General features: G+C 47.0%; 1 protein-coding gene across 1 annotated transcript in view; it reads left to right on the top strand.

Moving 5' to 3' along the window:
- Window positions 1-1,952: 1,952 nt before the first annotated feature.
- Window positions 1,953-22,302, top strand: part of FER1L5 (fer-1 like family member 5) — a 53,073-nt gene continuing 32,723 nt past the window's right edge. The window contains exons 1-18 of the mRNA XM_045980514.1: window positions 1,953-2,037; window positions 4,449-4,501; window positions 4,910-5,001; window positions 5,728-5,836; window positions 7,372-7,426; window positions 7,863-7,972; window positions 10,099-10,227; window positions 11,481-11,543; window positions 12,285-12,335; window positions 16,187-16,217; window positions 16,804-16,919; window positions 17,151-17,274; window positions 18,181-18,233; window positions 19,509-19,577; window positions 20,164-20,207; window positions 20,299-20,381; window positions 20,458-20,552; window positions 21,499-21,627. Of these exons, the coding sequence (XP_045836470.1) occupies window positions 1,953-2,037; window positions 4,449-4,501; window positions 4,910-5,001; window positions 5,728-5,836; window positions 7,372-7,426; window positions 7,863-7,972; window positions 10,099-10,227; window positions 11,481-11,543; window positions 12,285-12,335; window positions 16,187-16,217; window positions 16,804-16,919; window positions 17,151-17,274; window positions 18,181-18,233; window positions 19,509-19,577; window positions 20,164-20,207; window positions 20,299-20,381; window positions 20,458-20,552; window positions 21,499-21,627 (1,491 nt within the window). The remainder of the gene's footprint in view (window positions 2,038-4,448; window positions 4,502-4,909; window positions 5,002-5,727; window positions 5,837-7,371; window positions 7,427-7,862; window positions 7,973-10,098; window positions 10,228-11,480; window positions 11,544-12,284; window positions 12,336-16,186; window positions 16,218-16,803; window positions 16,920-17,150; window positions 17,275-18,180; window positions 18,234-19,508; window positions 19,578-20,163; window positions 20,208-20,298; window positions 20,382-20,457; window positions 20,553-21,498; window positions 21,628-22,302) is intronic.

Below are 22,302 nucleotides of genomic sequence, written 5' to 3' on the forward strand. Positions count from 1 at the left end.
CCTCTGCCTACTTGTGATCTCTCTCTGTCAAATAAATAAATAAAAATCTTAAAAATAAAATAAAATCTTATGGGAGACTGTGTGGCACAGTTGGTTGAGTGTCCAACTCTTGATTTCAGCTCAGGTCATGATCTCAGGGTCGTGGGACTGAAACTGGTGTCAGGCTCTGTGCTAAGCTTACAGACAGCTTGAGACTCTCTCTCCCTCTCCCTCTGCCCCTCCTTCCCAAAAAAGATAGATACATAGATAGATAGATGATAGATAAAAGCTTTTAAAATTTCCATTTAAAAAATTCTCACTTTAAAAATGCTAATATTCTGGACATTAGGTATGTGGTGTATGTTCCCTACTTTGGTATTATCTTCAAAGGTATATTTTTCTGCACAGAAATTTTAAATATTCTGCAGTCAAATCTACCAGCTGTTCCCTTTCCAGAGTTTGCCTTTTATGTCATAATGCTTAGTTTGGAAAATCATGAACAAAAGCAAAAACTTTGTGTTGTGTTTAGATTTTGAGAAAAACTGTCAGAAAGAGCATTTTCTTGTTATATCTGTAGCACCAAGATCCCAACTGTAGCACCAAGCAACTGTAGCACCAAGCAACTGTAGCAACTGTAGCACTAAGATCCCAAGACAGCTTTTTGCTCTTTAAAGGCCATGTTTCTTTTAGAAGGCATAATAAGCAGAGCACCTAAGTGGCTCAGTCAGTTAAGCATCTACCTTCAGCTAAGGTCATAATCCTGGGATCCTCGGTTCGGGCCCTGCATCAGACCTTGGATCAGGATCCCTGCTTAGTCGGGAGTCTGCTTCTCTCTCTGCCCCTCACTCTGCTTGTGCTCTCACTCTGCCTCTCTCCCTCTCAAATAAATAAAATCTTAAAAAAAAAAAAAGAAGGCATAGTAAGCTTACTGTTCAGTTGTTTCATCAACTAATATACATTTTTAAAACATTCACTAATCTTCCTGCTATCGGATAAGATGTAATTTATACAATATTCAAAACTGAAGCAAAAAAACCCCCTTAGTGTAGATGAGACAAAAACAAGTGACCCAGCTCCATCCCCATGATGAGGGGCCTTGAGAGCTATCAAGATGCCACAGCAAAATTGTATTGACCTTGAGATTTTTTTTAAACCTTAAAATTAGCTGGCATAAAAGCTCATTAATTAAAAAATTCATTTCCCTTTGTTAAAGACAGACTCATATTTGGACTTAGGCTTCCTTTAGGAAAAAGGAGGCCTGGGGGACCTGGGGAGCTCAGTGGTATTAGTGTCCAACTCTGGGTTTCAGCTCAGTTCGTGATCTCAGGGTCATGAGATCAAGCCCTGTGTCAGGCTCCAGGTTCAGCATGAAGTCTGCTTAAGACTCTCTCTCTCCCCTTCTACCCCAAACCCCTGCTCTCTCTCTCTCTCTCTCTCACGTAAATAAATAAATCTTAAAAAAAAAAAAAAAAGGAGGCCTACATGTTTGCTTATGCATTAGGAAGGGCTTTTCCTGAATTGTCCTTGAAATGGTCTTTGATCTCCTTATTCCTTTCCTCATATCACCTCACCTCTCTTATTTTTTTATCTAAATTGTGGGAGTTTGGCAATGATTCACTCCAGATAACTTGCTTATTTATATAAAAAGGAAAGACTACCCTTATACCTGATCATGAGATCAGAGGGACAGTGAGAATAAGAAAGAGAAAGAAAGAGGAAACGCAGAGCAGCCAAACTATTTTGTTTGTATAGGCCTGGTCACCTCAAGCCACTTGCTTCGTACTCCTGACTTTCTCCTGTCGTTCCCCTCCTTTCCTTTCCAGAACCAAGAACCAGCCACCTTTGTGACATCACTTCTACTGCTAAGCAACAGGTCTAGGGTTCTCCTCACCCTGTGAGCCCTAGGAGAACGTTGGCCCAAGGTGCTCCAAGAAGGAGGCTCTGCTGCAGAGGGAAAGAGTGGGAGGACAGGCATGCTGCGGCTGGTCGTGGATTCAGCTACGATTAACCCGCCCCTCAGCCCCCCACCCAGACCCTGCGTGACCGCCTACTTCCGAGGTGAGAGCCAAACTCCGGGATGCGAGAGATGAGCCCCAAGAAGCAACATGCATTCGGTGAAAAAATAGACTTCCTGGGGCCTAAAAGATGCCCTGTATGACAGAAAGGCAGGGTAGATATCATCCAGTCCTTTTGAAACTTAGCTTTATTGCCATTATTTCTCCTGTGAGGACATTTCTGCTTCTCATTTTTTCCAGGGGAATGGCTACGGGAAAAAGAGAAGATAAATACTTTTCGAGCTGCTTCTGTGAACTAAGGCTGTGCCACACATTGAGGTTTAAAAAAAAAGGAAGAAAGCGGGGGGTGGGAGGTTGGGGGAGCCAGGTGGTGGGTATTATGGAGGGCACGAATTGCATGGAGCACTGGGTGTGGTGCAAAAACAATGAATTCTGTTAGGCTGGGAAAAAAAAAAAGAACAGCCATAAGACTATCACTCTTGTTCTGTGTATTATGAAGACCTGTATGAATATTCATTACTATCACAAACTTTTCTATTCTTAGCTTAAACAAATATACCCTTGCAAGTATTATTTGAACAAAAAGGTCTTATAAAACACTGAAGGCTTCAGAAGTCATGTCCTATAAAAGAAACCCTGAAAAAGAAAAAAAAAAGAAAGAAAGAAATACCAATAGTAAAGCCTAGCTCAGAACTGCTGAATCAGAAATTCTGAGGTGTGTGTGCCAGCAATATATGTCCTCCATGAGATTCTCGTGCATTTGCAGGTTTGAGAACATTGGGTCAATCAGGCCCACACAAATAAAATACTGAACAGGAAAAAAAAAAAAAGAAAGAAAGAAAGAAAAAGTACCTGCTTCACAGACTTGATGTGAGGATTTTAAAAGATAATGTATGTACAGCTCTTATATAACCTCCTATAGTAACTGTTGGTTCCTGTAAGTGACCCTTACAGCCATCAAAGTCTTTTCATGAACATCGCGATTTTTGCTCCTCACAACAATCCCATGAGGCAAATGAGGCAAGATTTACTTTCTCCATTTTTTATAGGTAAGGGAAAAAATGTCCAAGAAGGTTGGCGGGGGCCGGGGGCGGTGAAAGGCTTTAGGAGACAACACGAAAGAAATCAAGGGTGTCTCCAGAACACAGAGCTGGGAGTGGGAATGGAGGAAGGGCAAGAAAATTGACAGTCTGCTGGTGGCAAGCAGAGGGAGGTGGATAAGGGCGAATGAGGTTTCCCAGCATGTGCGGGGACTGAGAAAATTGGGGCCGAGAGAAAGAAGGCACAGTTGTTTCTGTAACAGATATGGAGTAAAGAATGAAGTTCCTTAATTTTTTTTTCTGTGCTCACTGAGTGACAACACCCCTTGGAGAATGGACACTGGGGACTCTAGGCTCACCGGGCAATCCATATGTGTTTATGTCCCCAGATTTAGAGAGGCATAGTGGACGTTCCATGTGTCTGCTGTGCCAGGGAACAGGCTGAATCTGAGCCTTCTTTCCTACCATCCCACGGATGTGATCTTTCTCCTCCTAGAAATACCTCTTACAAAGATGCCTAAGTCCCTGACTCTCAGGTTTGCCCAGAGATTTACCTATAAATCCTTATAATTGAATGATATTTTTTATTACCTTTTCACCTTTCTGAACCCCTTTTCCCTTGTATACCATCCACTACCCTGCACCCCTCCTGACTTCCTCGCAGGTGCATGCTTGCACACACACTCTGTGTCTCCCTCTTCCACATTCTTTCCTTGGGAAGAATCTCTAAGTAGTTGAGCAATTTAAAGGTTCTTTGCAGGGCTATGGGCTGTTCTTTGCTAAAGATATTTGTGGATGAGGAACTTTCAACCCATTAGAGATGTTTTGGCATGTCTTAGGGTCCACTAGGCTTTGTGTTCTGGTAACAAATAAACCTTGAGATCTCAATGCCTTAACACTGTGAAAGTTTACCTCTTACACCAAATCCTGCATCCAGGGGGCAGTCATCTTGGGTGGCTCCCCCAAGCAGTGGTTTAGGGGCCAACTGCTCACTGCTCGTGGCTGCAAAGTCATCCTGGCACCACCCTGCCCACAGATGGTGAGGATGTTTGTGCGGAGCAGGGAGAGGAAAAGCGCCATGGGAGATTTTTAGGAGCTAGTTGTGGCAGTGGTGAAAAGCACTCCCATGCTGCATTGGCCAGAGCGAGTCTCCAGGTACCACCTGGCTGCAAGATGGCTAGGAACTACATTCCAGGGAAGAAAATGAAGTGAACGCATTATCTGTCATGTCAGGTGATGTTACCCTTACAAAAAGTGAGAAATTCTGAGATCCCCAGAGTAAGAATCCATGCCATAACACATCTGCCAACATGGACTTGAAGTGTTCCTGGAGTCCTCCCTCTCTTTACCGCACTTAAACCTAGACTTTGAAATATTTCCTACCACCAGTGACAGTACCTTGGTATCTTTGCAGATATCAAGAGGAGAACTCATGAAGCGGAAGGGAATAACCCCATATGGAATGAGGTAAAACCCAGGACAAACACAAAAGAAGCAATGACTACCCCAAGAGTGAGGTTGGGTCCTGGCCATGCTCAGAATTCTAGGGAGAAGCCAGGGAGCAGCACAAGCTTTCCCCAAAGGTGTCTGGGCCTGGGAGTAGCCCCCGAGCTGATATGGCTGTGCGGGCCTGAAGTCCGATAGCTATTCTTGGCCCTTCTCCTCCACTCTGGGGATGGACCATGATAGGGCCCATCTTGTCCAACCTGGTGGTCCTGATGTTCCCAGAAACCTGAAGCAGGGACAGGGCTCCCTTGAGGGAGGTTCTCCAGTTCAAGAGAAACAGAGCCCGTTCCCCGCATCTTTCCTTATTTTCTGGAAGGTTGGGAAGGGGAAGGTGGAGGAAGGATGCTGACCTTTCTGTGCCTCCCACAGACCCTGATCTGGTACCTCTGGGACTGTCCCCTACAAAAGGACTCTTTTCTGCAAATCATCCTTCGGGATGTGGGCGCAGCAAAGAAAGACAGGTGAGGCAGAGAAAGGCAGGAGGTTGTCTCTCTGACCAAAGCTACAGCACTTGCTGCAACTCCTGGCTTAAATCCATAACTCACTCGAGCGGCATGGACAAGAATCCACCCCAGCCAGCTAATGGGACCAAAAAAAAAAGTTGGGGGGGGCGGCTATGGGAGGGTGATGGGGCTGGGAGGGCAGAACAACCAGAATCAGGAACCTAGGAAGCCAGGGCCAGTTCTGCCTCTTCTGAAGCCACAGGCTCTTAAATCTCTCCTTCTGTCTGCCCAATCCTGGCTTCCTATCATACCCCCATTCTAGTGCCCAGCGAAGACCAACACCCAACTGGGACTGAATCTATAGCATTCCAAGTCAAAATTCATAGGACGGAGAATCTGATTGGCCCAGCTTCTATCAGATGTCCCATCCCTGGTCCAATTGGTGGTTACTTGGGACTGTTCCCATTCAAGAGTAGTGTGGGAGAAGAACTCCTGGGAAGGGGCTGAGCAGGGCAGAGCCAGTAACTAGGGCACCCACCTCTCAGAGCCCCAAAGCCATTCTCAGAGACATGAGAGCCCTACATCTTCTGGTGGGTTCTCTACATCGTTGTGTCCTTCCTGCAGCCTCTCTCTGTGGACAGCACAGCCTGTACAGAGAAAACTCTCTCTAGATAAAGTCATGCTGGGACAGAAGACACCCTGTCCCCTGACTTTGGATCTCATACATGTTCCTCTTCTCCCCAGATTCATTGGGCTGGCCACAATACTGCTCCAGCCCTTGGTGAAAAAACCGAGTGAGGTCCTTTCTTTGAAGGACTTGAACCTGCTTAACCATCTCATGCTGTCCACAGATGTGAGTTGGGCCCCAGGAACAGCGGCTGGCAAAGCGGGGGCAGCCAGTGAAGCTAGGTGACTTCACGTTAGCAGAGGCCCAGTGACCCCACCAGAGAGCACTTCCTTTCCTAGGAGGCCTCATCACACTGCCAACATCTCCCTCACCCCCCATCCTACCATCCACCCACCCACCCTCCTTCCCACCCCATATCCATCCTTTTAGATTGATTAGTCAATTGTCCATTGGATGACAGCACCTGTGTTAGGCCTGGGATACAAATCTGAATGAAGACGATGGTCCATTAGAGTAAGCACCACTCACAATGACAGTGCTCCAGCACAAGAGTCAGGAAGGCTAGGTCACTGGGGACAGGAGGAAGTGAATGGTTCCGTGTGGGAGGTCACAGAAGGCTTCATAGAGGGCATGATTAAGGTAAATGGAAAGAAGCAAAAACCAACCAGAGGAGGAGAAGCAAAAGCTATTTATGCAGAACTGGCTAGAGCAGCAGTATCAGCCACCATCACTCGCATTTTGGCAGAGACTCAAAGGCAGACAGAGGAGGGGAGAAGCTGTACAGTGGAAGCAGGGGAGGCTCCCAGTGTGCCCTGATGGGAAGTCGTTGGTCGGGGGAAGCTGTAAGTGAGCCAACTAGAAGCCAGGCATCCCATGTGATTGCTTAGGGGTGTGTATTTGGCTTTCTCTGGCTGGTCCTGAGTGGGAGGAAGGGACAAAAATTAGGGAAGCTGTCAGTCGTGAATCAAGTCCTCTATCAGTTGGGGCCACACAATTGGGGCCAATTGTGACAGAGGCTATTGTTTGAGGCGTACTCTGACTTCTACAAGCTGACTTAGAGAGAACAGGCTGGCTTCCTGGGTGGGTTATTGCAGATATTTTGGCCTGGTTTCCTGAACTGATGGCTGCAGACTGTGGGTCAGAGTTCCATTTTTATATAAGGTCTGGTCATTGTCCATTTGTTTATTCAGTTTCTCAAGGGGCATGAGTTTGCAACACAGACGGGAAAGGAAGAGAATCCCAGACAAGGGGGTGAGGTACATGGGTGAAGGCTGGAGGGAGAGAGAGGCAGGCTGTTGGTTCGGGGAGGGTAGGTTGCTACACTGCTGGGACACAGAGGTTGGGAGGATGTGAAGGTGGTGGTGGGAGAGCTGAGGCTAGCTGAGACCAGGGGCCAGAGGTGAAGGGCTTTATGGTCTATGCTGGTGAGTTGTGATTTTACTCTGATCGGTTAGGGCACTTTTTAGGGGGCAATTCTGGCAATGGTCTAGAGGTAATGAGTGTGTAGTCAGAGCACTTGGAGGCAGGAGGTCAATTAAGAGGTATTTGTAGGAGTCATCTCCTGAGGTCAGGAGATGTTGAGCTAGGAGAAGAGCCGTTGGCATCAGTGGTTCTGGGCTGGTCCCAAGGCACCTCTCCCTCTCCTCCCCACTCTGCTGTACCTGGCTGTACCTGTAGCCAGGCTGGGCAAGTTTCCAGTGCTAGGACTTGACCAAGGATTGCAAGATCTGGCTTACAGCCCCCCTGCCTTTGCCTTGCAGTGCACTATCACCCTACGTGTGACCCTTGCGAGAAAACAGGATACATGGAAATTAGGTATGTCCTTGGGACTTACCCCTGTTCGTCACCAAACATAGCTGGATAGGCTCTTTGGGACCTTTGGGACCTATCCCTTGAGGTCTACAGAAGGACTGTGACCAGGTTATGGTCTAGAGGCCCATCTCCAGATACCTGGCTCAGTTTTCCACTTGTTGTTTCTAGACATAAGGCCCAGCCTCCAGTGGGCTGCAGAGGGAAGCAAAGATGGCCAATTCCAAGAGCCTTCATGTGTAGAGTGTGGGGCCCAGGGTTACTGAGGGTAAAAAGGGGCCCATGGAAATGTTCTGGGGAGGATATGTGCCCCTTTCAGGACTTCTAGGCCATGGTTTTAGTCAGAAGCTAGTCAATGCGGATAGAACAATGAAATGGGCATAATGCTTCAAAGCCTCCCTAACGCAGCCTCTGAGGGCCCACCCAGATTGTGTTTCCCCAGGTGATGACGACCTCCTGGGCCTAAGTGCCCAAGAGGTGGCCAGGCAGAAACTGATGGTCCCTGGCTCCGGCATGCCCATGGCTCTGTCCTCGAAGCCTCAGCACTTTCAGGTGAGGATTCTGGGCTTATTTACCTGACACACTCATTGTGATCCCAAGCTGTCCCCGTCTCTCTGCAAGGGAAGCTAGAGACAGCTCTGGGGCGGGCCACAGGAGGCACTGTTGGCTGTATGTACACCAATAGGCCCTGACAAGTGCTGGGGAGGCAGAATGAAAGACCTGGAAGAGTCCTCAGGATTGTTGGCAACACAAGGCTAGCCATGTGCAGGGCAAAATGAGTTGTATGGGAGGGACTAAGGAGAGTTCCCGCTATGACTTCTGGAACCCTCATCCCATGGCTCAGCAACTTCCCTCTGATCTGTAACTTATAACCCAATATTTCTGCTATACCTTTGCCTGCTCTCCAGCCTGCCACCTGCCTAGGAGACTGAGTGTCATTCTTGACTGCCCTCTTCCTCACCCTATTCCCTGCATCTAGTTAATGGCCAAGTCCTAGCTCTTAATATCACCCAACTGTCCCCACCTCTCCAACACCACTTCACTTCCTTGACCTGAGCCGCCACCATCCTTTCCCTCCGGACCACTCATAAGTTCTTCCTGAACTCCCAGCCTCCAGCTCTCTCCTATCCATCCTTCAGCCAATGGGGTCTTTCAAAGATGTCATTCTTACCATGCCATGCACCTGCTTACAAATGTCCTTAAAAATGAGGATATCCATGACAGATGATAGCTACACATGTGGTAAGCATAGTATAACATCTAGTTGTCAAATCACTATGTTGTAGACCTGAAACAAATGTAATATCGTATGTCAACTATACTTTAATTTTAAAAATATAAAATACAATGAAAAATTTTTTAAATGAAGAGTTGCTCTTAATGTCCTCCGGACAAAACCCAAACTCGTTACAATGGCTTCCCAGGCCCTTGATAACACAAGCCTACCTCTGCAAGCCACTCTGTCTCCTGCCTCTGCCCTTCCTCACCCTGCTCTAGCATCCTGGACACCTTGCAGCCTCCATTCTCAAGCCTTTCTCTCTAGCTGCCAGGTCTTTGCGCATGCTGTTCCTCCTTTGGAGTACCTTCCTTTCCTCTCCTCTGGACCCCATCCCTTTTCATCAGGCTAGTTTGCCCAGGATAGAGGGTCATCATGCCCAAATCACTGCTTTTCCTCTGTCCTAGAGGTTAGGGCAAAATCCTGGCGTGTGACCTGTTTGCGTGGTTTGGCCCACTCTTGTCTCTGAGGGTCCAGCTGCATGCATATCTATCCCTGAAGGGTTGCTGGACTTTCTGGAGACACAGGACACCTCATGGAGAAAGGCCGAGCCACAGCTTGGGCTGAGAGAGCTGGATGTTGTTTACTACCCACGGTCAGATGACAAACTCCCACGCCTGTGCCCTGCTAGCCATGGCCATCTCCTGTTCTTTCTCCCCCTGGGCCTCATCCAGCCAGGGTCTCTCCTGGGCTCTGCATTGCTCTTCCCTCCTGCCTTCTAGTTCAAGGCTCAGATGTCATAGCCCCTTTACTGAGGCCCAGTAAATTATATAAAGGGGAAGAAGAAACCGCAAATCAGAGAGCAAATCACAGATCAGAGATTCAATGGCATGGAACTTTAAAACTCTCAATTCTCTGAAAAGATCATAGATAAAAGTAAAAAACAAAACAAGGGCTCCTGGATGGCTCAATGGGTTAAAGCCTCTGCCTTCGGCTCAGGTCATGATCCTAGAGTCCTGGGATCGAGCCCCGCATTGGGCTCTCTGCTCAGCAGGGAGCCTGCTTTCCCCTCCCTCTCTGCCTGCCTCTCTGCCTACTTATGATCTCTGTCTGTCAAATAAATAAATAAAATCTTAAAAACAAACAAACAAGCAAAAAAACTGGGAAAGATTAGACTTCATTTCTGTATTCTGTAACAAGCCCATTGCAATTGAAAACCACTAAGTAACACAAGATGAAAAGAACAAAGCAGTGGAGGGGACAGTTCCCAGAAGAGGAAAAGAGGAGGAGCCATGGTCTTCCTAGAACTTACCTTCAGGCAGGAGGAGTCCAGTTTGCTGTGGGTATCCTTCCACCCCAGTAGATGCCTCTTATCAGAACGCTTTGTTCTTTTAGAGAAGAGTCCCTGTTGAAGAAGGGGGCCTAGACCCCAACCTCAGGTGCCCCCATATTCCCCCTGTAGATCCGAGTGAAGGTGTTTGAAGCCCGACAGCTCATGGGCAACAACATCAAGCCGATGGTGAATGTGGTCATCGGAGGCTACCAGTACAACACGCGGATCAAGATGGGAAACAACCCTTTCTTCAACGAGGTCGGCTGCACGTGCCCTTCAGAACTGAATGGGGCAGTTGGGCCAAGGGGGGCAGCCAGGGGCTTGCTAGGGGCTGGGCATTTCCTGCAGGCATCAGGCAAGCTTGCTTCTTCCACAAACATTGGCTGAACATTTACAGAGGACTAAGAACTGCCTGGCACTGAGAATACAGACAAAATCATTTGAAACCTCCCATTGGAGGAGACAGTAGTTTTTGGGGTGGGGGGATTGGCCTGTGAACACATAGACTGTGATAATGGTGCAAAACTGGGGTTAACAGATCTGGGGGCACTCTTTTTTTTTTTTTTTTTTAATTTATTTTTATTTGACAGAGAGAGAGATCGCAAGTAGGCAGAGAGAGAGAGAGGGAGGAGGAAGCAGGCTCCCTGCCGAGCAGAGAGCCCGATGCGGGGCTCGATCCCAGGACCCTGGGATCATGACCTGAGCCGAAGGCAGAGGCTTTAACCCACTGAGCCACCCAGGCGCCCCTGGGGGCACTCTTAATGCAGGCCCAGACCATTACATCTTGCCACTGCTGAAGCCCTAAGCTATAGCATTGGGCTGATCACAGTTGGAAGTCCATAAATACTCACTGAATTAATTAAATAGGCCAATAAATAAAAGATAAAAGCATGATGAGAGTAGGGAGGAATGGGGAGACTCCTGAAGAGCTTCCAAAACCTCGAAGGAAGAGTCTGCCAGGGAAAGAGGGACATCATGGAGAAAGAAAATTCAGGAAAAAGCAATAGTGTCTTCAGAAGCCTAGAAACAAGAAGCAGCAGAACTTGGCAGAATGGTAGATATGGCTGCGATCAGAGGGAAGGCTGCAAAATGCACTGGGACCCTGTCACAGATGGTGCTTAGGAGCCATGGAGGGAGTTTAGGAGGAGAGTGATGGGGCCAGGTTTGCATTTAGGAAAGATGGTTCTGGCTCAGCAGAGACTGGAGGTGCAGTGGACTGACAGGGCAATCTAGAAGGAGGCAGAGGCTCGGGTCGGTATCCCAGGCAGCTAGCTGGACCTTGAGCTGCTCTTGACAGATGCTCCTGGAATCCCCCGCCCCTGCACTTTACCCTAGCAGAACCCCCTCCAGGAGCCTGGCAGGCCCTTGCTTCTGGAGGAGGAGCATGAGCATGAAATGGGCAAGAGCTGGGGAAGAAGCATGCTAGTCTGAGCCTTCAGGCTTACTGAGTCCTTGGGTGAAGTGGTGGAAGGAATATCATCCAACCCCTACCTCCTTTCCCTCTGCTTCAGATCTTCTTCCAGAATTTTTATGAGGTACCTGCTAAGTTATTTGATGAGACCATCTTAATCCAGGTGAGGAACCAAACAGGGTAGGCCCACCTTCTTATCCCATCTCAATTCTGGGAAGGACTTCAGCCTCCCCACCCCACTCTTACAGCCAGTCACTTCAGATGGTCCTTCTGACCCCAAGGCACAGCCTCTACCTCCTTCATCACTCCCCGGCAGCCCAGACTCCCCATTCATGCATTTAACAAATCTTATGGAATGCCAACTGTTAGACCCTAAGCTGGGCCCGAAGGGAAGAAAATAGCTCTTCCTATGTGCCAGGATTCCCATGCCACCGAAGGACCCTCAAATGTCCCCTCAACATGGGACATTCCATTCCCCAACCAGTGGGACCCCCGGTAACAGTGATGAACGTGTTTATCAGGTGCCTTCTGTGTGCCCAGCGCAGGGCTAAGGAGAACAAGGAGGCCTCCCCCTTGAAGAGTATGCATGGTCTTGGGAACACAGGGACATGGTAAACGATCAGGACAGCAGATAGTGGGGAAAGTTGAGTGCAACACTTTGCTTTGGGCTGACCTTCGGGTTCATCAAATGAATTGGACCCTCTGATCAATCTCCTCATCAGTAGAATGGAACTAAAATTCTGAACCTCACAGGATATTAAGAAATTAATGAGAATTAGATAAGAAAACCTTTGTGGAAGCATGGGTCACTAGGAAGTATTGAGCAAATCCTAGAGAATCCCTACAAGTCCTCTCATGGGGGTGGGAGAAATGGGAGAGGTGAATAACTGAGATCTTTCTGCAGGTGATGAACTCCACACTGATGAGATTCAACTCAGAGATCGGGAGATTCCAAGTGAGCCCTGGATGAAGGAGGAGGTTTGGTGAAACAGTTATAGAGACCCACCATGGGTTCCATGCCCAATTTTAGGGGCAGAAACTTGAATTTTCATGCAGAAATATCCAGATTTGGATCCACCTACGAAATGGGTTGATTTAAGCAAGTTATTCAGAACCTCTACTTCCTCATCTGTACAATGAAATTGATGATATTCTCAAAGTACAGAGTCCTTGTAAGGATGAAAGTGTGTACCATTTATGAAAGAGCTGGGTGCCATGTCGAATTCCCCACACTTAAATACTATGGGACACTTCAAATCTCTGCTTCCAGGAGATGGAAGCAGAAAATCCAAAAAGACAGAGAAAATTGCCGCCTATGAAAAATAGAATAAAAATGTTTGCTTTGGGGGCGCTGGGTGGCTCAGTGTGTTAAAACCTCTGCCTTCAGCTCAGGTCGTGATCCCAGGGTCTTGGGATCAAGCCCTGCATTGAGCTCTCTGCTTAGCGGGGAGCCTGCTTCCTCCTCTCTCTCTGCCTGCCTCTCTGCCTACTTGTGATCTCTGTCTGTCAAATAAATAAATAAAATCTTTAAAAAAATGTTTGCTTTGGAAAGACACAGGCTGAGAGAGGAGGAAAGTTGACACAGTCATGAAGGGCTAAAAAAGATTCTCCAGATCCAGGAAGATTGGGAAAAGGTAGGGTTGTCAGATTAAACACAGGACGCTCCAATAGATACTTTTTAAATATAAGGATGCCCGAAATATTGCTTGGCTTCTCACAAAATATTGCAGGGAACCTACATATACTAAAAATTAGGTCATCATTTATCTGCAGTTCTTAAGTGGGCTTCTATATTTTTATTTGCCAAATCTGGCAACCCCTGAAAAAGGCGGCTTTCACCTTGGTTGGGAAAGGCACATTTAGGACAAATTAAAGTAAGGTTTCTTTCTCATAACTTGTAATAAGCACATGAAGAGTCATGACCTGTCCCTTAAAGAAGCAGCATAGGCAGGGCACCTTGGTGGCTCAGTGGGTTAAGCATCTGCCTTCAGCTCAGGTCAGGATCTCAGAGTCTTGGGATTGAGCCCCACATGGGTCTCTCTGCTCAGTGGAGAGCCTGCTTCTCCCTCTCCCTCTCCCTCTATACTCTCTGTCTCTCTCTCTCAATTAAATAAATAAAATCTTTTTTAAAAGGGGGGGGGGGGGGCTTAGAGATTGTGAGATTCCAGAAAGGTTAGGTAGCAGGAGGTTAAAAATGTTGTGCTTTCAACAGAGACATTGCACAATTTCCAGAAGTGACCAGTGGTACGAACTGTTAAATAAGTTACAGACATGAGGGGCATCTGGGTGGCTCAGTCTGTTGAGCATCAGACTCTTGATCTCAGCTCAGGTCGTGATCTCAGTGTTGTGAGATGGAGGCCCATATTGGGCTCTGTGCTCAGCAGGGAGATTCTTGCTTGAGATTCTCTCTCTCCCTCTCCGGCCCCCACCTCTGTCTCGCAAATAAATAAATAAATAAATAAATAAATAAATAAATAAATAAATAAAATGTTTTTAAAAATAAGTCATAGACATGAGAGAAAGTGAGCCTTTTTAAACAATCACTCATTTGGAAAATTTCAAAAATACGCAAAAGCAGAGAGAATAGTATCCTGAGTTCCCACATTCCAGTCACTCAACTTCACTAATTCATTGCCAGTGTTGTTTTGTCTACACCTGCCCACTGGGTTATTTTGAATCCAATCTCAGATATCATATCATTTTATTTTGAAATACTTCAGTATATATTTCTAGAATGTAAATATTTTTATTAAGCATAACCAAATGTAATTATCACATTTTAAAACCTTTCCAATTCCTGGATAACATTAAATACCAGCCAGTGTTCAAATTCCCCTAATTATCTTATGAATTCCCTCCACGGTTTGTTCAAGTTAAGATACAGACCAGGCACATACATTGCAGCTGGTTAAAATGTATTTTTAGGTCTCTCTGATTCTGTGGGCCCTGCCCATTTTTTCTCCCTCGTAATTTGTTAGAGAAACTGGATAGTTTGTCCTGTAGAGTTTTCCTCCAGTCTGGATTTTTGCAGACTGCATCTCCAAAGGATCATTTCACACGTCACTCTGCCCAGCTGTTTTCTGTCTAGAGGATTGCCAGATTTGGGTCCATTATTTGGCAAAATGACTTCAGTGGGAGGCACAGAATGTCTGTTGGTCTCTCTTTTTATGTTGTTAACAGCTACTGATGATCACTGCCTGGATCTGTTGCTTCATTAGGGGGGTGCCTGGGTTTGGTTTGGTTTGGTTTGGTACAATTGACATAGAATGAATTACACATGATTTAAGATGTATAATTTGATACATTTTAAAACGTGTGTATTCCTGGAAACCATCATCACAATCAAGATAACAAATGTATCTGCCACATCTATCATCCCCAAAAGTTTCCTCGTGCCCCTTTGTTATTCTCACCCTCATCTCTCACCCCCATCCTATTCCCTCCCACCCCCAGCCACTGGTCTGCTTTCTATATCTATAGCTTCATTTGCATTTTCCAGAATTTCATATAAATGGGATAATACAGCACATACCCTTTTTTGTTTGGCCTCTTTCATTCCGCATAATTATTCTGAGATTCATCCATTTCACTGCACGTGTCAATAATTCATTCCTTCGCATCGCTGAGGAGTCCATTTACAGATTTATCCCAGTTTGTTTAACCACTTGTCTGTTGATGGACATTAGCTCATTTTCAGTTTTTGACTGTTACAGTAAAACTGCTATAACAGGGATGTACGAATCTTAATTTAATTTCTCTCTGATAAATATGTAGAAGTGGATTCAGTAGCTCATACATTAGGTGCGTGTTTAACTTTTAGAGAAACTTTCTAACCGTTTTTATCCCAACAATTCCAGCCTTTATCATTTTATATTCCCACCACCAGTGTGTGCTAGAGTTCCCGTTGCCCCCCATTCTCATCAACACTTCATGTAGTCCATCTTTTTTACTTTAGCCATTCTAATTATATGTAGAGCTATCTCACTGTGATTATAATTTACACTTCCCTAATGACTATTTTCCCTAATGAGCATTTTCCGTGTGCTTATTCGTCATCTACATATTTTCTTGGTTGAAGTGTATGTTCAGATCTTTTGTTCATTTGGGGCGCCTGGGTGGCTCAGTCCGTTAAGCATCTGACTCTTTCGACTCAGGTCATGATCTCATGGGTCGTGGGATCTAGCCCTGCATTGAGCGCCTTGCTCAGCTGGGAGTCTGCTTGAAAGATTGCCTCCCTCTGCCCTCCCCCTACTCTCTCTCTCTCTCAAAATTAAATAAACAAATCTTCAAATCTTTTGCTCATTTTCATTGGTTCATTTTCTTACTACTCAGTTTTGAGATTTTCTTATATATTCAAAATACAAGTATTTCAATCCTGTACCACATCCCTCAGGCCTCGGGCAGCAACCTTCTCAGAGGAAAAGGGAAAGCCCATGGTCCCTTTGCCAGCTCCTCCTTTGACCAGCCTCTTTCCCAGGATGGGATACACACTTCCCAACACAGGGAAGAGTCAACGCTGCGTTGGCCAGGTAGTGCTGTGTGGTGATTGAGAACCCTTTCAATCCAGACCTCCTCAAGTAATAGTTGTAAGACTTCAGGCCCTTCTCTCACACTGAGTATCCTCCTCTGCAGAGTGGAGGTGACCAAGACCAGAGTGTAGGCTGTTGTAAAGAGTAAAGGAGTTCCTGCAGGGCGAGTTCTCAATCATTGGTGGCTAATACTGTCAGTACAGTACTGCTGTTTGTTGATACTGCAAATCTTGGCCAGAGGTCCTAAATAATCCTTACTCTACTCTTGTCTTTTCAGACAGATATTGGGCTTATCTACTATTCTCCAGGTAGGTATCAGCTGTTGCAAGTATGTGTGCCTTCTAAGAAAAAGCAGGCCAGTTGTCCAAATATTTCAAAATCCCTATACGTTCAGCACATGAGAGGAGACTATTAGAGGGTATGAATTATTTTCTGTATGATAATATCTTTAAAACTCAAGGCATCCCTTTGAGTCAAATGCTCAACTCTTATTGCTGCCTTGGTTTGCATTTCTAATTTTTGAGGGCAGTATTCAGAGGCTGGCATTTGAGTAGAGGTTTCTGCTGTAACCACAGCATACAATCTGGCCATAACATACATAGTAGGTAAAGGTTGGAGCTTAGGGTTGGGGAAACTGCTTGCCTCTCTCAGACCAGGATAGTGACAACAACTGTAGGTTCCCAGGATGGAGAAGATGGCAATGGCTGGCAGCGTGGTGAGTGCATTAGATTTGCCTACGGGTAGGAGTGACTCCCAATTTCCTCTGCTACTGTATGGGACCCAGAATATATGAGACCCATTTCTACACCCCTCTCCCACAGAAACAAAGACTGGTTTCAGGGAAGAAGGATGGAGACTGGAGGCCGGTCTCCCATGGGCCCTCTGCCCCTTCAGGTCACACACTCATGAGGAAATGGTTAGGCCTCTGTCAGCCGAATGAACCCAACAGTGGTGTGAGAGGCTACTTGAAAGTCACCATCTGTGTCCTCGGTGTGGGAGACCAGGCTCTGGTGAGGCTGCCCTGAGACCCCAGTGACATTTCCTACTGTGGCTGCTTCCATAGGGTGCCCCTGGGCCCCCAGAGTGGCCACTGATCTTCACATGCTTTTATTTGCCTGCGTGTCACTTGAGGGTTGTCCATCCCTCCCCTGTACCAAGTAGAAAGCCGGGGAAGTCAAATCTGGTGGCTATGGCCATGACCACCCTATGACTCTACCCTGTCAGCTCTCTGGTCTCTGCAGGTAGATCAAGAGATGCCCTATGGGGCTGATGACACCACTACTGAGATCTTCAAGTCAACGGTGGTCCCGACCAACGTGGCCTACTTACAGTTCTTCATCTACTGCGCGGAGGACCTTCATCTCAGTTAGAATCAGGGTGGCAGGGTGGGACTGACCCTGAGGTTCCCTACACAGTGGCACCCTGGATTCTCACGGGGCTTCTCTGTTCCATTTTTTTTTTATTATTTATTTAAAAAAGTAATTGGGGGGGCGCCTGGGTGGCTCAGTGGGTTAAGCCTCTGCCTTCGGCTCGGGTCATGATCCCAGGGTCCTGGGATTGAGCCCCACATCGGGCTCTCTGCTCCGCAGGGAGCCTGCTTCCTTCTCTCTCTGCCTGCCTCTCTGCCTACTTGTGATCTCTGTCTGTCAAGTAAACAAATAAAATTATATATATTATATATATAATATATTATTTATATATAATAAAATTATATATTATATATATATAAATAACTTATTTATTTACTTGACAGACAGAGATCACAAGTAGGCAGAGAGGCAGGCAGAGAGAGAGAGAGGAGGAAGCAGGCTCTCCTCTGAGCAGAGAGCCCGATGCGGGACTCAATCCCAGGACCCTGGGATCATGACCCGAGCCGAAGGCAGAGGCTTTAACCTACTGAGCCACCCAGGCGCCCCTCCCTGTTCCATCTTGATGCGAACCTAAGATTCAGGGAGTGGGGGAGAGGATGAGACTGAAATCCACTAAGATTTGTTTCATGAAGACCCCATAGATACTCTTTAAAATGGATCAAATGTCCCTGACCTGTCTTTGATGCCTGGATGCAGACTCCCAGTTCCCTATGGCAGTGCCCACCCTCGCTGCCATTATGTGCCATGACACATAGAGATAGAGTGGACATGGGAGAGGTCTGCCTGGGTAGGGGTATAGTGCAGATGGTGAAGGAATGTAAGTTGTTCTATCACCCCTACGTGTCTTCCCCTTAAAAAAAAATGCTGCTGTCTTAGAAATCTTATAACTTCTTGTTCACAGAGAAACAGCACTTAGTGAGTCCTGTGTTGGAGGTGGAACTAATTGGGGAAAAGGTAAGTGTAGAAAGGGTCTGAGATTTTGGGAAATTGTCATCTGGATAGTGTGTGAGGAAAGATGGAGTTGTTGGGCACGACCCCCCGATTCTGATCTCAGTTCCTCCATCAGTGGGCTGAGACCCCACTGGACCAGGAAGTCTTTGAAATTGGAGGCCAAGGCTGAGTCACCCTGTGTATGCGAGCTGGGCACAGAACCCTGCAGGAGCAGATGCCCACTGAAAGCATAATGTGCATGAAGGGCACGAATGAGTGAATGAAACATGTCCACAAACAACACTGAAATAGTCACTGTCTTCTTTGGGGCTGGGTTTCTTCATCCAGAAATTGAAGGTTCTGGGCAAGAGAGTTGTTGACATCCCATGATCCTCTGTGAATAGAGAGTGGTATTTTCCAAAGTGTGCTGATGGATGGCCTGTGCAAAACAAGGATCCTATGTTCAAATTTGGAGAATGCTGGGTTAAGTTAAGTAGGTTTGTCTCAGAATTCATAAACCATTGTCTCTGCCATATTCTACCTATTAGAAGCATCATTAAATCCGGCTCATATATAAAGGGAGGGAAATTAATGTCGACCTTTTGAAGGAAGGTTTTCCAAAGGATTTGTGGACATATTTTAAAACCACCACACTGAATGTGGTTTGCGTGCTCAGGTCTAGGTCTTGGGCAGTAGCTCACACACAATTTCACAATTTTCAAAAAATGTTAATATCTCTGATTTTCTAGTATGTATTAAAAATGTATTAACCGGTATGTTTACAAATACAAATTTGTATTTTGTAATACAAATACAAAAATGTATTAACCAGCGTGTATTAACCAGTCCAACCAACCCTTGATTTCACTGACATGATTGCTTAGAATAGCACCAGGTTTAAAAATGAAGTCAAGTGATGCTTTGGAAAGGGGTATTCCATTCTGTACTATCATAGTCAGCATGGTTTTTGCTCACTTTTCTGTTGGGATCATAGAGTTTATCTAACAAAATCTACGTGTATGTACTCATATATAAAGTTAGTAATCTTATGACTATTTAAGAACAAAGTCAAGTGAAAGATGATTGGAAGACAAGTAATAGGGAATCTGGATCTGGGCAGATATACAAAGGACTGACATTGTACCTGAGGAAAGGTTGTCAAACTTTCTTTAGACCATTCCAATGATCAGCCCTGTGCCTAGACAGCGTCCATCCCTGGGCAGGGCTGGAAGGGGTGGAAGGTGAGGTCTGTGGAGGGAGGAGGGGACAGGCTGACACACTGTTCTGGGATGTTTCTAGCTCAAGACAAATGTGCTGACTGAAACCGAGAACCCGATATGGAACCAGATCCTGACCTTCCAGATTCAGGTACTGCTATTCTATCTTTTCTTTTTTCTTTTCTTTTCTGAGAGAGAGATAGCTGAGAGAGGGGTAGAGGGAGAGAGAGAGAATCAATCCCACGCGGGCTCCACTCTCAGTGTGGAGCCTGGAGCCTAATGCAGGAAGGGATAGATGTCCTGCTGTTTAAAACTTAACTGCTAACCGTGAAGAAGACATTCTAAGCCACAGCCTCTGTGCAAGACAGTTGACGAGCATGCATTCACAGTGAAGAGCTGTGTGAGGACTGTAGTCATCGAGCCCATGGTCAGGGTGGACTCAGTCTTGAAGCTCATGCGATTAGGGGACCATTTCAAGAATAAGAATACAAAATGACCAGGGGACACAGTCATAGGCCTCTCCCAGGGCTTTGCAAGGGGTCCATGTAAGTGGGGAGGCCCACAGCCACAGGCCTATACACTCCCATGGTAAATCCATCTTGGCTGTGTTGACATGGCTTACTGGTGACTGAGCCAGGCCTTGGACCCAGACCCAGCACTTCCCAGCTACACTCAGTCTCGGTGAGGACCAGAACCTCGGAGCATGCACCCACAATGGCTCTCGCTTTCCCTTGCAGCTGCCCTGCCTCTCCAGCTACATCAAGTTCAGAGTCCTGGACTGGTGAGCCAGGGTGGAGGTTGAAAAACATGCCAGGGAGGAGACAATCAGAGCTAGGCGAGCAGTTCAGCCTGCGGGATGTGTTTCTCTCCAGTCCCAAGAACAGTTGCCAGGATGAGATTGGGACCGTCAGCCTGTTCCTCAACCAGATCTCATCTACTGGAGCAGAAATAGAAGGCAAGCAATCCCCCTGGCCCCTGCCTCCTGTCCCACTCCCACCCGCCCCTGCCCCCCTCACTCTCTCTCCTTGCAGGAATGTACTCTGGCTTCCTACCCTGTTTTGGCCCCAGCTTCCTGACTCTCCGAGGGGGTAAAAAGCCCCCTTTCAGGATCCAGGAAGAAAACACTGTAAGCTTCTCATGACAGCTCTAGGGAATAGTGGAGGTAATACCAACCGAATGAAAGGCTCTGGGGTCTGGGAAGTGCTGGGGGAGGGCCTGATCCTGGTTTCTGTCCACCAAGCTAGTAGAGGACATGTAAGCTATGTGTTAATGGCTCTGTCTATATGGGCCGAGTGTGGCACGAGAAAGAAATAGATGGAGAGCTCAGGGTGTTCCCTGAGGAAGGAGCATTGAGATGAAACGTCGGGTAAGATTTCCAGCATGTGGAAAGGACATAGGAGACAAAAAGACAAGTGTAGAAAGTACTGGGCTGTTAAAGACTGGTGATAAGAGCCAGGAAGCCAACTCCAGTTCGCTTAAAAGACGGGAACTGGGCTGAGAAGAACTCTGAGGACGAGTTGCAGGCACCGGGACCTCCATGCCATCAAGAGACTCTCTCATTCATGCCATCTTTCAGCTCTGCCACTGCCACTCTTCCGCCTGGGCTGCTTTCTTTCCCACCGCAGTGAAGCTCCCAGCAGGCAGTGGCCATCGGAGCCTCCAACAGGGAAGGCCAGGGGAGGATTCTAATTGGGTGCCTTATGTCATGTGTACTCCCCTTGGACCAATCACTGTTGCCAAGGAGGAGGGGCATGCTCTGATTGGCCAGGCTGGGAGCTTATCACAGCCTCCTCCAAGCGGGAAGCATTTTCAGGGAACACGTGCCTCAGGTTAATAGGTGGGTCCAATGCATGAAGAGGAGGAATGGGCTTCGGGGTATGGAAGAGGGGTCAAGGCCCACAGGTTTCTGGGTGCAGTCATGCCTGGGGGTGTATGGAATTCCGCCCAGGACTGTGGTCAGCCCTAGGCAGGAAGTCACTGGACAACTCTGTCTTTGCGGCATAGGTGTCAGGGGACATTTATCTGCTCTTCTTTCGTTCCTTTTCTCACCATTTTCCTTCCCGTTGCCCTAGAATATTCCCGACTCTCTTAAGGATGGTCTAACTTATCGAGGCCGAGTCTTCCTGGAGTTATCCACCCACGTCACTTCCCATCAAGCCCTTAAGAAGAAAGACCTCTCCTCCGAAGTGACCAGTATAGAGGTAACTACAGGAAACAGGGAACCCTGGAAGAAAGAGTCCCCTGCCCACCCCAGATCTACTGCGGGTCCTGTTTCTGACACTGTAGAGGGCCCGGCCGCAAGCTGAATGAGCTGTTGGCTGCCTGAAGGGGTTTGGTCAACTGCCCGAGTCTTTACTAAGCCCCTATGCGGGCTTTGTGCTGTGCCAAATCCTGGGTGGTCAGGGACCCAGTAAATAACAAGATAAGCTTTCAGTTTAAGAAACGTGCAATCTAGTTAAGGAGAAATGATCTTCCAAGAAGTTTTTACTTCTTCCTGTAACCCGGGGAAGACCACTGATGAAGGAAGGGACAGGAGAAACAGCGTTAAGAATAGCCACCCACTGATTTTTAAAAATGGGAATACAGTCATGGGGCAGGAGAACCAGAGAGGAGGGAGCAGGTTCCAGAGACCTTTTGGAAACAAAATTATCAGAGCCACAGATCAACAATGCATAAGAAATGAGAATAACTCCCCTAAGCTGATGGCCCTTTTCTGCCTCAGGTGGCAAAGTGGTCAGGGTGACATTCATGCTCCCTGAAGGAGGAGAAGGTCTGGGGGGTGCGGGAGAGAGACAACAAATCCCACCTTTGACCTATGCTAGTGAGACACCCATGGAAACCAGTCCTTGAAGCTGTGGACAGATGGTGTGTCATCA

Source organism: Meles meles, chromosome 16 (genome assembly GCF_922984935.1).
Source record: "Meles meles chromosome 16, mMelMel3.1 paternal haplotype, whole genome shotgun sequence".
Taxonomy (NCBI): Eukaryota; Metazoa; Chordata; class Mammalia; order Carnivora; family Mustelidae; genus Meles; species Meles meles.